Source organism: Neoarius graeffei, chromosome 19, assembly GCF_027579695.1.
Source record: "Neoarius graeffei isolate fNeoGra1 chromosome 19, fNeoGra1.pri, whole genome shotgun sequence".
Lineage (NCBI taxonomy): Eukaryota > Metazoa > Chordata > Actinopteri > Siluriformes > Ariidae > Neoarius > Neoarius graeffei.
In genome coordinates, this window is record NC_083587.1 from 14687058 (window position 1) to 14704042 (window position 16985).

Below are 16985 nucleotides of genomic sequence, written 5' to 3' on the forward strand. Positions count from 1 at the left end.
TCCGTCCTTATACTTATATGCACTAAACAGAATATACTGTATATTTTCTCCAGGACCATGATAAGTAGAACAGTACAGTACAGTAAATTACACATACTATTATAATACAATAAATTCACTTAACAGAAGATTTGGAAGTTTGCATCAAATATCCAGGACAACAGGGGCATCATAGTAGAAGGGCATAAAGGTCACATGACTACATTCTGGCAGCAGGGAGTTGGGGCAGAAAAATATTTGGAGGCAGCAGGTGGTTGGGGGGATGGTTTGGAAGGATGTTGGAACACCAAGATGTTGGGGGCAGCAGGGAGTTAAACAGGAAGTGTTACAGTAAGAGGTTGAATGGTGACTGGGGTTACAGAGGGTTCTGGAGCAGCAAGATGTTGGGGGCAGCAGGATGTGGGTTGTGGGTAAAGTGAGGGGAGGAAGAATAGAATGTTAAGTGGGAAAATATGGAGTGTTAAGGGGTGGCTGGGTGTTGGGGACAGCAAAGTGTTCAGTGGCAGCATTCTGTTGGAGTCATCAGGATGTGGAGGGAATTGCATGGTTCTGAGGCAGCAGGATGTTGGGTGGCAGTAGGATGATAGAAAACAGAAGAGATTTAGGGGCATCAGGGTGTTGAGGCAGCGGGATACTGAGAGGCAGGGTGTGGGGGTGACAGCAGGATGTGGAGAGGTAGGAGAGTGTTTGCACAGTGAAGTGTTCAGGGGCAGCAGGATATTGGGACAGCAGGGAGTCAGGAAGGGCAGCAGAGTGTTCAGTGTCAATAGGGGCAGCAGGACGTTGAATGGGAGCAGGGTGTTTGGTGTCAGTAGGGACATCAGGATGTTGAGGGGCAGCAGGGTGTTTGGTGTCACTGGGGCAACAGGATGTTGAGTGGCAGCAGGATGTTCAGTATCAGTAGAGGCAGCAGGATGCTAAGTGGCAGCAGGGTGTTTGGTGTCAGTAGGGGCAGCAGGATGTTGAGTGTCAGCAGGGAGTTTGGTGTCAGTAGGGACAGGATGTTGAGTGACAGCAGGGTGTTCGGTGTCACTGGGGCATTAGGATATTGAATGGCAGCAGGATGTTCAGTATCAGTAGAGGCAGCAGGATGCTAAGTGGCAGCAGGGTGTTTGGTGTCAGTAGGGGCAGCAGGATGTTGAGTGTCAGCAGGGAGCTTGGTGTCAGTAGGGACAGGATGTTAAGTGGCAGCAGGGTGTTTGGTGTCAGTAGGGGCAGCAGGATGTTGAGTGTCAGCAGGGAGTTTGGTGTCAGCAGGGACAGCAGGATGTTGAGGGGCAGCAGGGTGTTCGGTGTCAGTAGGGACAGCAGGATGTTGAGGGGCAGCAGGGTGTTCGGTGTCAGTAGGGACAGCAGGATGTTGAGGGGCAGCAGGGTGTTCGGTGTCAGTAAGGGCAGCAGAATGTTTGTGGCAGTTGGGTGTTTGGTGTCAGTAGGGGCAACAGGACGTTTGTGGCAGCAGGGTGTTTGGTGTCAGTAGGGGCAGCAGGGTGTTGAGTGGCAGCAGGATGTTCGGTGTCAGTATGGGTACCAGGATGTTGAGTGGCAGCAGGGTGTTCAGTATCAGTAGGGACAGCAGAGTGTTCAGTGTCAGTAGGGACAGTAGGATGTTGAGTGTCAGCTAGGTGTTAGGTGTCAGTATGGGCAGCAGGATGTTGAGTGGCAGGAGAATGATGTGGCAGCAGAAGTTTGTGGAACTGTGCAGTTTTGGAGCACCAGGGTTTTGGTGAATATCAATATAGAATCCACAGCAAAATGCAAAGGAAGATATGTTTTAAGATTTAAAAAAAAGAGACATTTTAGTATAGAGACATGGTGACATTTTGCACAAGACTGGGTTCCTCTGATAATGGAAACAAAGCTCCAGTTCTCTCTGCTCTTAATCGTTTCTGTTCTTTCAGAATATATTGTGCATGTCACTCCTTGTTTTGTTTTTTGTTAAAACTGAGTTACAGTGGGGCAAAAAAGTATTTAGTCAGCCACCAATTGTGCAAGTTCTCCCACTTAAAAAGATGAGAGAGGCCTGTAATTTTCATCATAGGTATACTTCAACTATGAGAGACAGAATGGGGGGAAAGAATCCAGGAAATCACATTGTAGGATTTTTAATGAATTAATTGGTAAATTCCTTGGTAAAATAAGTATTTGGTCACCTACAAACAAGCAAGATTTCTGGCTCTCACAGACCTGTAACTTCTTCTTTAAGAGGCTCCTCTGTCCTCCACTCATTACCTGTATTAATGGCACCTGTTTGAACTCATTATCAGTATAAAAGACACCTGTCCACAACCTCAAGCAGTCACACTCCAAACTCCACTATGGCCAAGACCAAAAAGCTGTCAGAGGACACCAGAAACAAAATTGTAGACCTGCACCAGGCTGGGAAGACTGAATCTGCAATAGGTAAGCAGCTTGGTGTGAAGAAATCAACTGTGGGAGCAATTATTAGAAAATGGAAGACATACAAGACCACTGATAATCTCCCTTGATCTGGGGCTCCATGCAAGATCTCACCCCATGGGGTCAAAATGATCACAAGAACGGTGAGCAAAAATCCCAGAACCACACGGGGGGACCTAGTGAATGACCTGCAGAGAGCTGGGACCAAAGTAACAAAGGCTACCATCAGTAACACACTACGCCGCCAGGGACTCAAATCCTGCAGTGCCAGACGTGTCCCCCTGCTTAAGCCAATACATGTCCAGGCCAAGTCAAGTCAAGTCAAGTTTATTTGTATAGTGCTTTTAACAATAAACATTGTCGCAAAGCAGCTTTACAGAATTTGAACGACTTAAAACATGAGCTAATTTTGTCCCTAATCTATCCCCAATGAGCAAGCCTGTGGCAATGGTGGCAAGGAAAAACTCCCTCAGACGACATGAGAAAGAAACCTCGAGAGGAACCAGACTCAAAAGGGAACCCATCCTCATTTGGGCAACAACAGACAGCATGACTATAACATTAACAGTTTTAACATGAAGACAGTTTCATTGATGTTGTAACTCTTCATTGATGGAAACTTGAGTGCAAAACTGTTCATGACAACTGCAGTCCTAAAGTTAGCAAGTCAACTGTAGTCCTCAGCCATAAAAGCATTACTATAAGAGTCCAGAGCATCCTCCAGGTGTATCCCTCAACTGTCCTCATGGGGCTGTCCTTCACAGGAGCGATGTGATAAAACTCTGACCAGTCACGGCACCAGGATGGATCAAGCAGGTCCGAGGGGCAGAAGAGGCCAGCATCTCAATCCCAGGACCAACATGTAACTCAGAGGGACAGATTGGGGGGGGGGAGAAAGAAAAAACACAGGTTGTTAGGTATGCCCTAAAAATGACACAAGTATTAAATCTGTGTGGTAGGCTCGCAGAGACAAGAGTCTTGACATCAGGCATAATACACAACAATGGTATGTTAATATGGTTAAAAATATCATGACCTGCTCTGGCTGGATGCTTGATTGGGTGATGGGAGCACACTCCTCAGCAATGATGAGATGCAGATGGGACCCTTAGGGCTGGCCAAGACAATTCAGTTACATTTCACCGGGTCTGGGACATGCGACAGAATGTCTGACAGCCGATTCCCTGCAGGCTATGATAGCCAGTCGAGGTCTCCACCCTCTCCACCAAAAGATTTCCTGTTGACTCCATGTAACTCAGAGGGACAGATTTTGGGCGGGGGGGGGAGAAAACACGGGTTGTTAGGTATGCCCAATGTCACCTGAATAAGTAGGAACAGTATACATATTGCACTGAGTATAAGCAGGGACTCCGGCAACTAACTATGACAGCATAACTAAAAGGAGAGAGCCAGAAGGTAACACAGGCATGAGGGAGCCCCAGGACATAAAGCAGCCAGCCACTACACCATCAACAAACTCGAGTGAGCAAGCGAGTGGGGACTGACAGCATCCATACATCCCAGTTTACCAAAACACTCTATGTCTGAGGACCCTCTAGATCGACACCTTTACCTCATAAACACCATTAACAAAAGGCTTGACTAAACAGATATGTTTTCAGCCTAGACTTAAATGCTGAGACTGTGTCTGATTCCCGAACATTACTTGGAAGGCTGTTCCATAACTGTGGAGCTTTGTAAGAAAAGGCTCTGCCCCCTGATGTAGCCTTCACTATACGAGGTACCAGCAGATAGCCTGCACCTTTTGATCTAAGTAGGCGTGGCGGGTCATAGAGGAGCAGAAGTTCACTCGGGTACTGTGGTGTGCAGAGGTGGAAAAACCCGGGTGCAGAAAGTAAAAACCCTGCCACATTTTTGCTCCAGCCAATTCAATGAATCAGCTGATCCTAATTACCACATCCCCTAAGCCAGGTTGATGAGCTAATTGGTGAAATCACCTGTGTTGAGAGCACAGGCAGAAGGAAAACCTAAGCAGGACTTTTACTTTGTCAATCCAGTTTTTCCACCTCTGGTGGTGCGAGACCATTTAGTGCTTTAAAGGTCAATAGTAGTATTTTATAATCAATACGAAATTTGATTGGGCGCCAATGCAGTGTGGATAAGACAGGCGTGATGTGGTCATATTTTCTAGTTCTAGTAAGGACTCTTGCTGCTGTATTTTGAACTAACTGGAGCTTGTTTATGCACTTTTTGGAACATCCAGACAGTAAGGCATTACAATAATCCAACCTGGAGGTAATGAAAGCATGGACTAGTTTTTCCATGTCATGTAATGACATTAAATTTCTTATCTTAGCAATATTTCTGAGATGAAAGAAAACTATCCGGGTGATATTATCAATGTGAGTTTTGAATGAAAGACTGGGGTCAATAATCACTCCGAGGTCTTTTACTGCTGCACGTGAAGAAACAGAAAGGCGATCCAGAGTTACTGTGTAATCAGAAAACTTACTTCTAGCTGTATGTGGTCCTAGCACAAGTACTTCAGTCTTGTCAGAGTTAAGCAGAAGGAAATTAATAAGCATTCAGTGTCTAATGTCCTTAACACATTCCTCAATTCTATAAAGCTGGTGTCTCTCATCAGGTTTTGCAGAGACATACAACTGTGTGTCATCAGCATAACAGTGGAAACTAATACAATGTTTATGAATAATATCACCCAGAGGTAACATATATAGAGAAAAAAGCAGTGGACCCAAGACAGAACCTTGTGGAACACCAAACTTTACCTCAGTACGTCTAGAAATATCACCATTTATATCAACATACTGATCGCGATCAGTTAAATAAGATCTGAGCCAGGAGAGGGCCATTCCCTTAACTCCCACAACATTTTCTAGTCTATCCAGAAGAATGGAATGATCAATGGTATCAAATGCTGCACTAAGGTCAAGCAAAACAAGTAGCGAGACACAGCCCTGATCAGACGCCAACAGTAGGTCGTTTACTACTTTAACCAGTGCTGTCTCTGTGCTATGATGAGGTCTAAATCCTGACTGATACATTTCATGGATGTTATTCCTATGTAAATATGAGCATAACTGTTGTGCCACAGCTTTTTCAAGGATCTTGGAGATAAAGGGGAGGTTTGATATTGGCCGATAATTGGACAGCTGACAGGGATCAAGGTCAGGTTTTTTAATCAGGGGTTTGATAACTGCTAGTTTAAAGGATTTGGGTATATAGCCAATCATAAGAGAAGAATTTATTATTTTTAGAAGCGGTTCAATTACTTCAGGTACTATCTGTTTGAATAGACGTGTAGGTAAGGGATCTAGTATGCAAGTTGAGGCTTTTGATGCCGAGATTAATGAAAGTAATTCAGTTTCTTTAAGGGGAGTAAAACATTCTAACTCTTGATCTGATACAGTTATATAGTTAACTACAAGGTCACTTTCATTGTCTGACCTTAAATTAGTAGTTTGAATTTTTTGTCGGATATTCTCAATTTTGTCATTAAAAAAATTCATGAAGTCGTTGCTACTACATACTGCAGGTGTGCATGTGTCTATAGTGGACTTATTCCTGGTTAATTTTGCTACAGTATTAAAGAGGAATCTAGGATTATTTTTGTTATCTTCTATTAGGGAGGAGAGATGTGTTGATCTCGCAGCACTAAGAGCTTTTCTATACTTCAGGAAGCTCTCCTTCCACACTAATTTGAACACTACCAATTTTGTTTGACGCCATTTATGTTCCAATTTTCGAGTGGTCTGTTTTAATGTGCGAGTGTCATCATTATACCAGGGTGCTAATTTTTTGTCTCTAACCATTTTCCTTTTAAGAGGAGCTACATTATCTAAGGTATGGCGGAATGTTGACTCTAAGCATTCAGTTGCCTGATCAAATTCTGCAGGGGCTGACAGTGACCCAATCAAAGTTGATAACTCTGGGAGATCATTTATAAAGCTCTGTGGAGTAGTTGACGTGAATGTACATTTAATACAGTAGTGTGGTGAGGTGCATATATTATTACTCAGACATAGTTTGAATGAGATGAGATAATGATCTGAGATAACTTCAGACTGTGGAAGTATGACTATATTGTCTAAGTTTAACCTGAATGTTAGTATTAGATCAAGGGTGTGACCACCATTATGGGTCAGTCCTATGGCATTCTGATTAATCCCTACTGAATCTAAAATGGACACAAACGCTGTTTTTAAAGGGTCTTCTGGGTTATCGAAGTGAATATTAAAATCTCCGACAACTAAAGCTTTGTCTAAGGAAATAACCAGATCTGAGATAAAATCTGCAAATTCAGAAAGAAACTCAGAATATGGCCCCGCGGGCCTGTAAATAATAAGCAATGGAATTAACTGGGTAGACTTATTTTTCGAGGCTCCATACATTATATGAGTATGAAGAACTTCAAATGTATTAAATTTATAACCAGGTTTTTGTGTTACACCTAGATAATCATTATAAATAACCGCAACGCCTCCTCCTCTGCCAGTTTGACGAGGCTGGTGTGTATAACTGTATCCAGGAGGACTCGCTTAATTTAATGTTATGTATTCATTTGGCTTAATCCATGTTTCAGTTAAACAAAGTACATTAAACTCCTGATCAGTAATGAGTTCATTAACCATTAGCGCTTTAGATGTAAGAGATCTAATATTTAATAGCCCCACCTTTAGATCAAAGGTGCTAGCAGCAGCTGTACAGTCAGTATGATCTAATTTTATATTGATTAGGTTACTGGAGCAAACTCTCTGAAAATTTCTACCTTTTTGTTGAGCTCGGGGAACAGACACCGTCTCAATGTAGTGGACCCTGAGTGACGACTCTGTGCAGCTAACAGACAGTCGGTTTAGCCCAGGGGTGCCAGGGTGAAATTGGTCAGGGGGCCAGATTGTTTTCAAGTGGGACCTCAGGGGGCCGCATTACCGGCGTGACAAGACCAAACACTAAACAAATAGACATACTATTTGATATCATTTATGAATATAAATATTATTTATAAATGTTTGGTTTTTTTAAATAATAAAAAAACAACAAAATGGACAAGGACACATAAAAACACAACTAAACTGTAAATTACTTTGATCAGATTTATTGACAACTTGCACATAAAACCATGTCAATACACAGGCCTAATTAGGCCAATTAAAAAAGATGGCCCTAAGTAGCCCTAAAGAAGTCAAAAGATGTGCCAAGGTTAAGTACTCCACCAACAGGCCAAGTGACTAAATATTCACTAGAACTTAATAATAAAAAGACATAAATAACAGATGGTACATTAACTTAAACAACTCCCACAAACTCCCACTCCCACAAACATACCCTCCCAATCATTACTTCACAGCACTATGTTACATGGGCAGACAAGCCAGCTACGTTTTACATGTCGAAGCCAGAAGCCTTTTATTTTTCACCAGCTTGTCCACATTGGGGGACAGGCTCTGGGCCGTGGCTATTTTCATGACATCATTGAGATGTCCATGTGTCATACGATTGCGCATTTTCGATTTATTAATATTCATAACTGAAAATGCCTGCTCACATAAATATGTTGTCCCAAACATACAGAGTATTTTACCTGCAAATGCAGTGATAGTCGGGTACTCAGGTGGCAACGATTGGTAGAATGATTCAATACCAACAGATTTGTACATGTCCTTCAACCGCGTGCAGCATTGCAAGTCTATCAGTTCCATTTGCATCGCCTCGGGGACCTCGGAAGCATCCGTGGTGAATGGAGAGCCAAAAAACGCAAAGTCCTTTTCCAGTTCAGTGAAAACCGTGAATCGATTGGCAAACTCGTGCATGAGACCGGAAAGCAAGTTTGCATACTTGTCCATGCTCTGATGACTGACAGACAGAGATTTCAAACAGGGGAAGTGGGCTGCATTGCGCTGACAGAGCTGTGCCTTCCATAACGCAAGTTTACGTTGAAACGCACGGACACCGTCGTAATACTCGGTAACGAGTTTGTTGCGACCTTGCATATTAACATTCAATAAGTTCAGGTGTTCGGTAATGTCCACTAAAAAGGCAAGGTCCCTGGTCCATTCGGTGTCGTCCAATTCGCATCGGTCCAATTCGCGCCACAGACTGTTTAAAATTTAAACAGTCTGTGGCGCGAATTGGACCAATGCAAATGGCAGGGCCATCAGGCAAATCGCCGCCTCTGACGTCAATGCGATCGGCAGTGAAAGACAGGTAATTGTTCTGTAATAATTGTTCGATGGGGTGCGGCAGACATTGATGGCTCTCTGCTGGCCGAATGATTAGAGGGCCATCAGCAAGGGGGCCGGATTAGATGTTCATTCGGGCCGGATCCGGCCCGCGGGCCGCCACCATGGCACCAGTGGTTTAGCCTGTTCGTTTGCTCCCTGGCCTTGGCTCTGGATTGTCAGGAATTAACTAGGCCTGTTCTGAGACTATGACCTATGCTGCAGGAAATGAAAGCAGCACCTTCCCGAGTGGGATAGATACCGTCCCGCCCTAACAGGCCAGCAGTGCCCTCAAAATTAGCCCAATTATCTATAAAGCCCACACTGTTTCCAGGCCCATCTGAAGTTTGCTAGAGAGCATTTGGATGATCCTGAAGAGGATTGGGAGAATGTCATATGGTCAGATGAAACCAAAATAGAACTTTTTGGTAAAAACTCAACTTGTCGTTTTTGGAGGAGAAAGAATGCTGAGTTGCATCCAAAGAACACCATACCTACTGTGAAGCATGGGGGTGGAAACATCATGCTTTGGGGCTGTTTTTCTGCAAAGGGACCAGGACGACTGATCCGTGTAAAGGAAAGAGTGAATGGGGCCATGTATCGTGAGATTTTGAGTGAAAACCTCCTTCCATCAGCAAGGGCATTGAAGATGAAACGTGGCTGGGTCTTTCAGCATGACAATGATCCCAAACACACCGCCCGGGCAACGAAGGAGTGGCTTCATAAGAAGCATTTCAAGGTCCTGGAGTGGCCTAGCCAGTCTCCAGATCTCAACCCCATAGAAAATCTTTGGAGGGAGTTGAAAGTCCATGTTGCCCAGCGACAGCCCCAAAACATCACTGCTCTAGAGGAGATCTGCATGGAGGAATGGGCCAAAATACCAGCAACAGTGTGTGAAAACCTTGTGAAGACTTACAGAAAACGTTTGACCCCTGTCATTGCCAACAAAGGGTATATAACAAAGTATTGAGATGAACTTTTGTTATTGACCAAATACTTATTTTCCACCATAATTTGAAAATAAATTCTTTAAAAATCAAACAATGTGATTTTCTGGATTTTTTTTTCATTTTGTCTCTCATAGTTGAGGTGTACCTATGATGAAAATTACAGGCCTCTCTCATCTTTTTAAGTGGGAGAACTTGCACAGTTGGTGACTGACTAAATACTTTTTTGCCCCACTGTATGTCCACGTTGTTTGAAACCAATCTGGGTTTTCCGTGTTAAATAAGGAAGCTGCTTCAACTGTAAGAAAATCAAACACTTTCATGAAGAATTTAACTCAAATGCGAGCAGAAAAAATAAAACGAGATTCTTAAGTAAACTCTTCCATCCTCACTTCTGACTTTATATTTTTTAAAAAATACATTTTAAATCCAATCACAAATTTCTCTGTAGTTTTCAGGCTTAGCTCCTCTCATCACGTTCTTTTTAACCACTCATTTTTTCGTTGTTCTTGAAGCATTTGCTTCTCTTTGTTAACATATTTCTTGACAGTGGGGAGATGGTAACATCTTTTATCTAATTCTCTACTTGAACAACCAAAAACAGCACAAAAATGAACCATATTGAAGACAGATTGAGTTTTGTTTACACAAAAGACGGTGTCTGTTTGACCCCCAGGTGTAATTATCACGTCGTGCATGACGTCTTGTGCAAGGGGTCTATATGAGATCTTATACACAAAGCTGAAGGCAGAAGGATTATTCTGTCTTACATATACAGCTACCCCCCTGTCTGTCAACAAGCAGCTCTGCAATGCCATTGATAAGTTACTGTTCAGTTTTATTTGGGAAAACGAGATACATGATGTGAAAAAGTCTGTTGTCACTTATGATTCTGGTGGTCTAAACTTTCTTGATTTTACTACCCTTAATAATACCTTTAAAATTAATTGGATAAAACAGTTTCTACATCATCCCACATCCACATGGAACTTTATACCCAGGTACATTTTCTCTATGATTGGAGGCCTTGAATACGTACGCTCATCTCATCTCATCTCATTATCTCTAGCTGCTTTATCCTGTTCTACAGGGTCACAGGCAAGCTGGAGCCTATCCCAGCTGACTATGGGTGAAAGGCGGGGTACACCCTGGACAAGTCGCCAGGTCATCACAGGGCTGACACGTAGACACAGACAACCATTCACATTCACACCTACGGTCAATTTAGAGTCACCAGTTAACCTAACCTGCATGTCTTTGGACTGTGGGGGAAACAGAAGGAAACCCACGCGGACATGGGGCGAACATGTAAACTCCACACAGAAAGGCCCTTGTCGGCCACGGGGCTCGAACCCGGACCTTCTTGCTGTGACTCGACAGTGCTAACCACTACACCACCATGCTGCCCCCATAGATGCTTCATCTGGAATAATCAGCACATTAAATATAAAAATAAATCCTTATTTTTTCAATCCTGGTTCAGTAACAACATAATTCTAGTAACCCAGTAATCTACTCAATGATAATGGAAATCTGCTAAATTATTCTGAGTTCCTCCAAACATTTGGTATTCCTGTTACCCCAAAAGAGTTTGCCATTGTAATGGATGCCATTCCCTCTTCTAAGAGGGGCTGAAAAACCAGTTTGTTTACTATCTCTAGACCCCATATTGACCTCAGTGGGTCATGTCTGCTTCTCTGTCACATCCAAGAACAATAATCACAATATTCACGCATTATTCCAGGCAGATATCACCACTATCCCCTCTGTGGTTCAGTACTGGACTGGTCTTGTTGGTGCCCTGAACTGGAGCAGTGTGTAGAACCTCCCATACAGATACTTCCTTACAAATAAAGTAAGGGAGGTGTCTTTCAAACTGATTCATAGATACTATCATGCCAAGCATTATATGCTTAAGTTTAAGAGAGACATTTGTGTGGACTGTTCATTGTGTGAGACGGACCCGGAAACAATAATGCACTTGTTCTGGCAATGTCCCTTTACCATCCCATTCTGGACAGAAATAACCCGGTACATTATAACCAAGCTTGACTCTGATTTTTCTCTGTGTTGGAAATATGTACTGTTTGGTTTCCATAACAACAAAAGCAAAAAACAGAAACAGTTATATATAATAAAATTGTTAATCATTTTAGGAAAATGCCATATTCATAAAGCCAAGTTTAGTCGTTCAAAACCTTCATTTATAGCATTCGAAAAGGAAACTGAACAGTATATCAAAATCATCTCTGACTCTAAAAACAAGAAAGCAGCTAAAACGTTTCATTTGTGCTCATTATTCAATGTTTTTATTTGAAAACTCCCCCCGGCTCTTGGTTTGTTGTTTGTATGTGTATTAATAACTTTATTTGTATTTTGTTGCTGTTGTTTTCAATAAAGATTAAAAAAAAAATATGCTGATCATGTTAAAAAAAAGCTGGTCATTTTATTTTGTAAATAAATGTGTTACAATCGGGACAATTGTGAATGAGGTGTCTTGTTTTAGAATAAACAGTACATTTTTTTCTGTACAATTTTAATAAACATATAAGAATCAATTTCTCCATTAGCCACTAGCTCAGTGGTTCCCAAACTTTTTGGCTGGGGACCCCCTTTTGGACTTCAGAATATTTTTGGGACCCCCTGACATCGACCCCCCCCCCCCCCCCCCCCCCCCACCACCACCACCACCACCCATTATGCAGTGTGTAGTGTAGTAATAATAACCATAATAATAATAATCAGACGGATATTAAAGTTGCTATTTTTTATTCACAGAAGAGCATTATCCACAAAAGAGCATTGCACATCATAATAAAACAGAACATTACACAGAACATCAGAATATTTTTTCAGTGACTTGTGTGTGCTTGCTTTTCAGTACAGAGTTTTTCAAATCTTGGTGATAACTGTGAGATCGCCACCCTTAGTTCGTTTTCAATGTTCAACTTTGCCCTGTATTTGGTCTTCAGACAGAGAACACACTGCGGTCGTTCCTCACCACCCACCAATGTGCTCGTAAAGCCCATTTCGATGTATGCATCATCATACCGCCTTATCTTTTTCGCTGCCGAAGTGCATGGGAACTCGTCCTGTGCAGCAGCCTTGCGTTTTGTAGGAAGCACGTGTAGAAACTTGTCCATGTTGTCATAAAGTCGCCGTCCGATGTTTTGTTCTGAATCTCAAAATAGGGACCTGTTTTATACAGTTTGTATTCACAGGAGGAGGGTTTGCTAATAACAACAACAATATCGAATTAATATTGAATTAATATTCAAGGGCGGAGCGCGATTACTGAGTGAAAGGGAGCAATTGAATTCTAATGACCGTGGCAGCTATACACTGAATGAAATTCATATTGGAGGGCGGGGAGCGATTATGGAGTGAAAGGGGGTGATTGGGTTCTATAGACTGATTTAATGACTCTCTGCCGGCTGACGCATTACCAACATTCCGACGCCATTCAAAACATTCCAATGCCCGTTTTTTTTTTCTGTGTCATGCAAACAGTCCCGTCTCTCCGCGACCCCCCTGGAGTCCCTCCGCGACCCCCACTTTGGGAACCGCTGCACTAGCTCAACTGATCAGTTTGACTCTGCGTCGTGCGTTTACTGGGAGGTGACGTCATTACGCAAACCCGGAAGCGGTGCCTTGCAACCAGTCGGTCAGCCGTGTTTGTGGTTTTGTGAGCGTGCTTGGATATACGAATGTGTGTTTCCGGGCACCGCGTGCCCTTAACTCTGTGTGTACGGTGTTCAGTGAAGCGCACGCGCCTGCGGCGGTGGTGGAGATGATCCCGGTGTCGGTGGTGGTGTGTGTGATGGGAGGATGGTGCTCGGTTTATCTCATGGACACTCTGCTCAGGGTAAAGTTCATGGCTGAATAACAAACTGCTTCCTGTTGGATATGTAGTGCACTTGGTAGGGCGGAGGAAGCAGTTGTTTTGCACGTGACAGAAGCCTCTATGAAAGGCAACGTGGCGCTGTTTGGGATTGAACCCATTCTCTGTTGCGGCTAAACTGTTAGCTTTCCAAGAGCTCGTTGTGTTTTTATGCATACTAGTGTGATGACTGATACTAAAAATAATTACTTATTGCAGTTATGTTTATTACAGACACTTTGTTTTTAGCAAACACTTATTTGTTTTGTTAATCTAGTCCCAGGAGCTTCATGGTCAGTTGGACCTTAAATTATGTAATAAATTTACTCATTTAGATCAGACAAAATCTGATTTATTTATTTATTTATTTATTCATCAGATTCCTTTTTAGTGCAGAATTAAGTGAAAATCAAGTATCAGATATCAATCTGCTTAGTTTACAGACACTGTAGTGCAAAAAGATAGCATCCCCTTTTTTAACACTTTATTTATGGTGTTTTTGTCATTAAATTCGCAATGCAATTAAAGATTTTACAATGCTTTGTGGCCAAAATGATGACCACACCAAAAGATGTTACTCAGGACAGACAAGAAGAAAGAAAAAACAACAACAAAACATACACAAACAATCAACTACAGAAGAGAAAAAAAAAGATTGGTGATCCATTGTATAATTTGACATATCAGCAAGATGGATAATAAATACAATAAGTATAAGCAAGTGATATACACTTACAGTTCCAGGCCAGGTAACAAATTCACATATTTTATGAAAAGGTCCCACATTTTGTAAAACTTATTAACAGAGCCATTCAGAGTGCATCTGATCTTTTCCAGCTTTATATTTAACATAACATCTCTGATCCATTGATTTATTTGTTGGAGGATTTGAATCCTTCCATTTAAAGAGAATGGCACGCCTAGCTAACAAAGAAAAAAAGGCAATAACCCTCTGAAGGTAAGCTGGAAGAATAGACCCATCTGTACGTGATGCAACACTAAAGATGCCGATTTTAGGACAGGGCTGAAAATTACAATTATATGCCTTAGAGATTGTGTCAAAAAAGGAATCCCAGAAAGATGACAATTTTTGACAAGACCATAGCATATGGTAGTTGGTGGCTGGGGCCTGTTTGCACCTGTCACAAGTAGTGTTTATATCTGGAAATATTTTGGCTAGTCTAACTTTAGAAAAGTGTAGCCTATGTAAGACCTTAAACTGGATCAAGGCATGTCTTGAACAGATAGAAGACGAATGGATCCCCAGCAAAGCCATATCCCATTCTTCATCTGAAAGTGGGATCCCCATGTCATATCCCCATTGCTCCCGGATTTGGGAAACAGAGGGACTAAGTGTATCCATTATTGCAGAATAAATTATTGACACCCTACCTTTCTTAAACAGGTCGAAACAGGACAAAGGAGGGGTATTTGGAAAATTGGCAAATTTCTTGCTTACAAAATCCCTGATTTGTAAATAGCGAAAGAAATGAGTGCCAGTTCATATTTTGTGGACAGTTGTTCAAAACTTGCAAAAGTATTATCAATATACAAATCGCTAATGCTATGGATACCTTTATCATGCCAGGTCTGGAAGCCCCTGTCTAACAATGATGGGTGGAAAAGGTGATTATTCGCTATAGGCAAATGAAAGGACATGTTTTGGGCACCCAAGCATTTCTTAAATTGCTTCAAGATACGTAATGATTGGGTAACAATTACATTTCCACTCACATTATTAACAACTGATGGCAAAGATGCGCAGAGTAAAGCGGGAAGTGAGTAAGGACGACTTGTGGCTTGTTCAATCTGAAGCCATGCTGGGTACCTGCCATTCCAGTCCTTTAACCATAGGGAGATAGTATTCAGGTTTGCAGCCCAATAATATGAACGAAGATTTGGTAAAGAGAGTCCACCACAGGTTTTTCGTCTCTCCAAAAATTCTTTCCATATGCGTACTGATTTATTATGCCAAATAAAAGGGGAAACAGCCTGATTGAACAACTTTAAAAAATGAAAGTGGTATGAAAATAGGTATAGCTTGATAAAGATATTTAGGTAGGTCTATTACATTCATCTTTACAGAATTTATTCTCCCGATGAGAGATAACGGTAGGGTGGACCAGCGTTTGATGTCTGTTTTGGTATGTTCTAGAAGAGCAGCAAAATTATTCCTAAAAAGATGATGGTATGATTTGGTAACCTTTACCCCCAGATATGTAAAGGAGTGAATTGAGAGCTAAATGGTAGGTTTGGATGTGTTTCAGCACCTTTGTTAATGGGAAAGTACTCGCTTTTACTATAATTGAGTTTGTAGCCTGATATTTTTCCAAAGTTTTCCAGGACAGTTAGGACCTCAGGTATACCTGTGATGGGATTGGTGATATACAATAATAGGTCATCAGCATATAGTGAGACAGTCAGTGCGTTTACATGCACATAGAGAAAATCGAATTTCTGCCGTAGCTCGACTGAAATCGAAGTTCTAAATGCCATGGAAACACCTTAGCTCGGCTGAAATCGAACCGAACTGGATTTCTCGTAATCGAGCTACGCGACCTAGATTATGCGATTGTAGCCGAGCTACTTAGTGCATGTAAACCCTATCGAGCTACGTAGTCGAGCTACTTACTTCAGCATTGCCCCTTCCGGAAGTGACGAGTGACGAGACCACAAGCAGGAAACGCAACAGCCTCGGTCGGCATGACAACAGTAGTAGTAGCGAGCAGCAGAAGAGGTCAGGAGGAACAAGGAGAACGAACATTGTCGTTCTTCTTGTGAACACGGAATTGATGACTTTGTTTATACTCTTGAATAGCTCTTCTTCATGACGACAACCGGAAGTGTACCAACACAATGGGGCGTGTAGCGCCACCTGTGGCTCGGGTGCACAATGTACCTCACACAATAGCTCGATTTCCTTGTGTGCATGTAGGATTGGATTTCTCTGGCACCCCTGCTGGGACCCTTAGCTCGATTACCGACGGTAGCTCGATTTGGATGTGCATGTAAACGCACTGACTGGGTTAGGCCCCCATGTTCTATACCTTTTATGTTACCATTGTTTCTTAAAGGATATGGGACATGAAACATAAACGCACGCTATATCAGTTTCTTTCCATTAAAAATATGAATTAATTGCATCAACAAATACAAAATCATCTATTAAATTCAGCAAAATCGTTATATTCGTGATGATTACCGTATTTTTCGGACTATAAGTCGCACTTTTTTTCATGGTTCGGCTAGCCATGCGACTTATACTCCGGTGCGACGTATATATGTTTTGTTTTGTTTTTTTCACCGCGGAATAACTGGAGCTGATGCTGAGTCTGACGACAGGCACGCAGAAGAAGAGGAAACGGCGCTTCGTCTGCCGCTGGAGTTGGCAGAGTTGTTCAGAAGCGACACCGAGGATGAGGAATTCAATGGATTTGCTGATTTGGAGTGAAATCGCCAGCTTGATTGACCTGTGTTTTATTATTAATGATAGGGCTATAGTTATTTAAATAAGTTATGTAATGATTTTAGGCAGTGCTTAATTTGTGAAGTGGGAGG

The 16985-nt window shown here is 42.2% G+C and overlaps 1 protein-coding gene across 1 annotated transcript in view; it reads left to right on the forward strand.

Annotated features, from left to right (window-relative positions):
• Positions 1 to 13189: 13189 nt before the first annotated feature.
• mbtps2 (membrane-bound transcription factor peptidase, site 2) overlaps positions 13190 to 16985 on the forward strand; it is a 37787-nt gene continuing 33991 nt past the window's right edge. Inside the window, exon 1 of the mRNA XM_060899709.1 lies at positions 13190 to 13412. Within this exon, the coding sequence (XP_060755692.1) occupies positions 13338 to 13412 (75 nt within the window). The 5' untranslated portion in view covers positions 13190 to 13337. The remainder of the gene's footprint in view (positions 13413 to 16985) is intronic.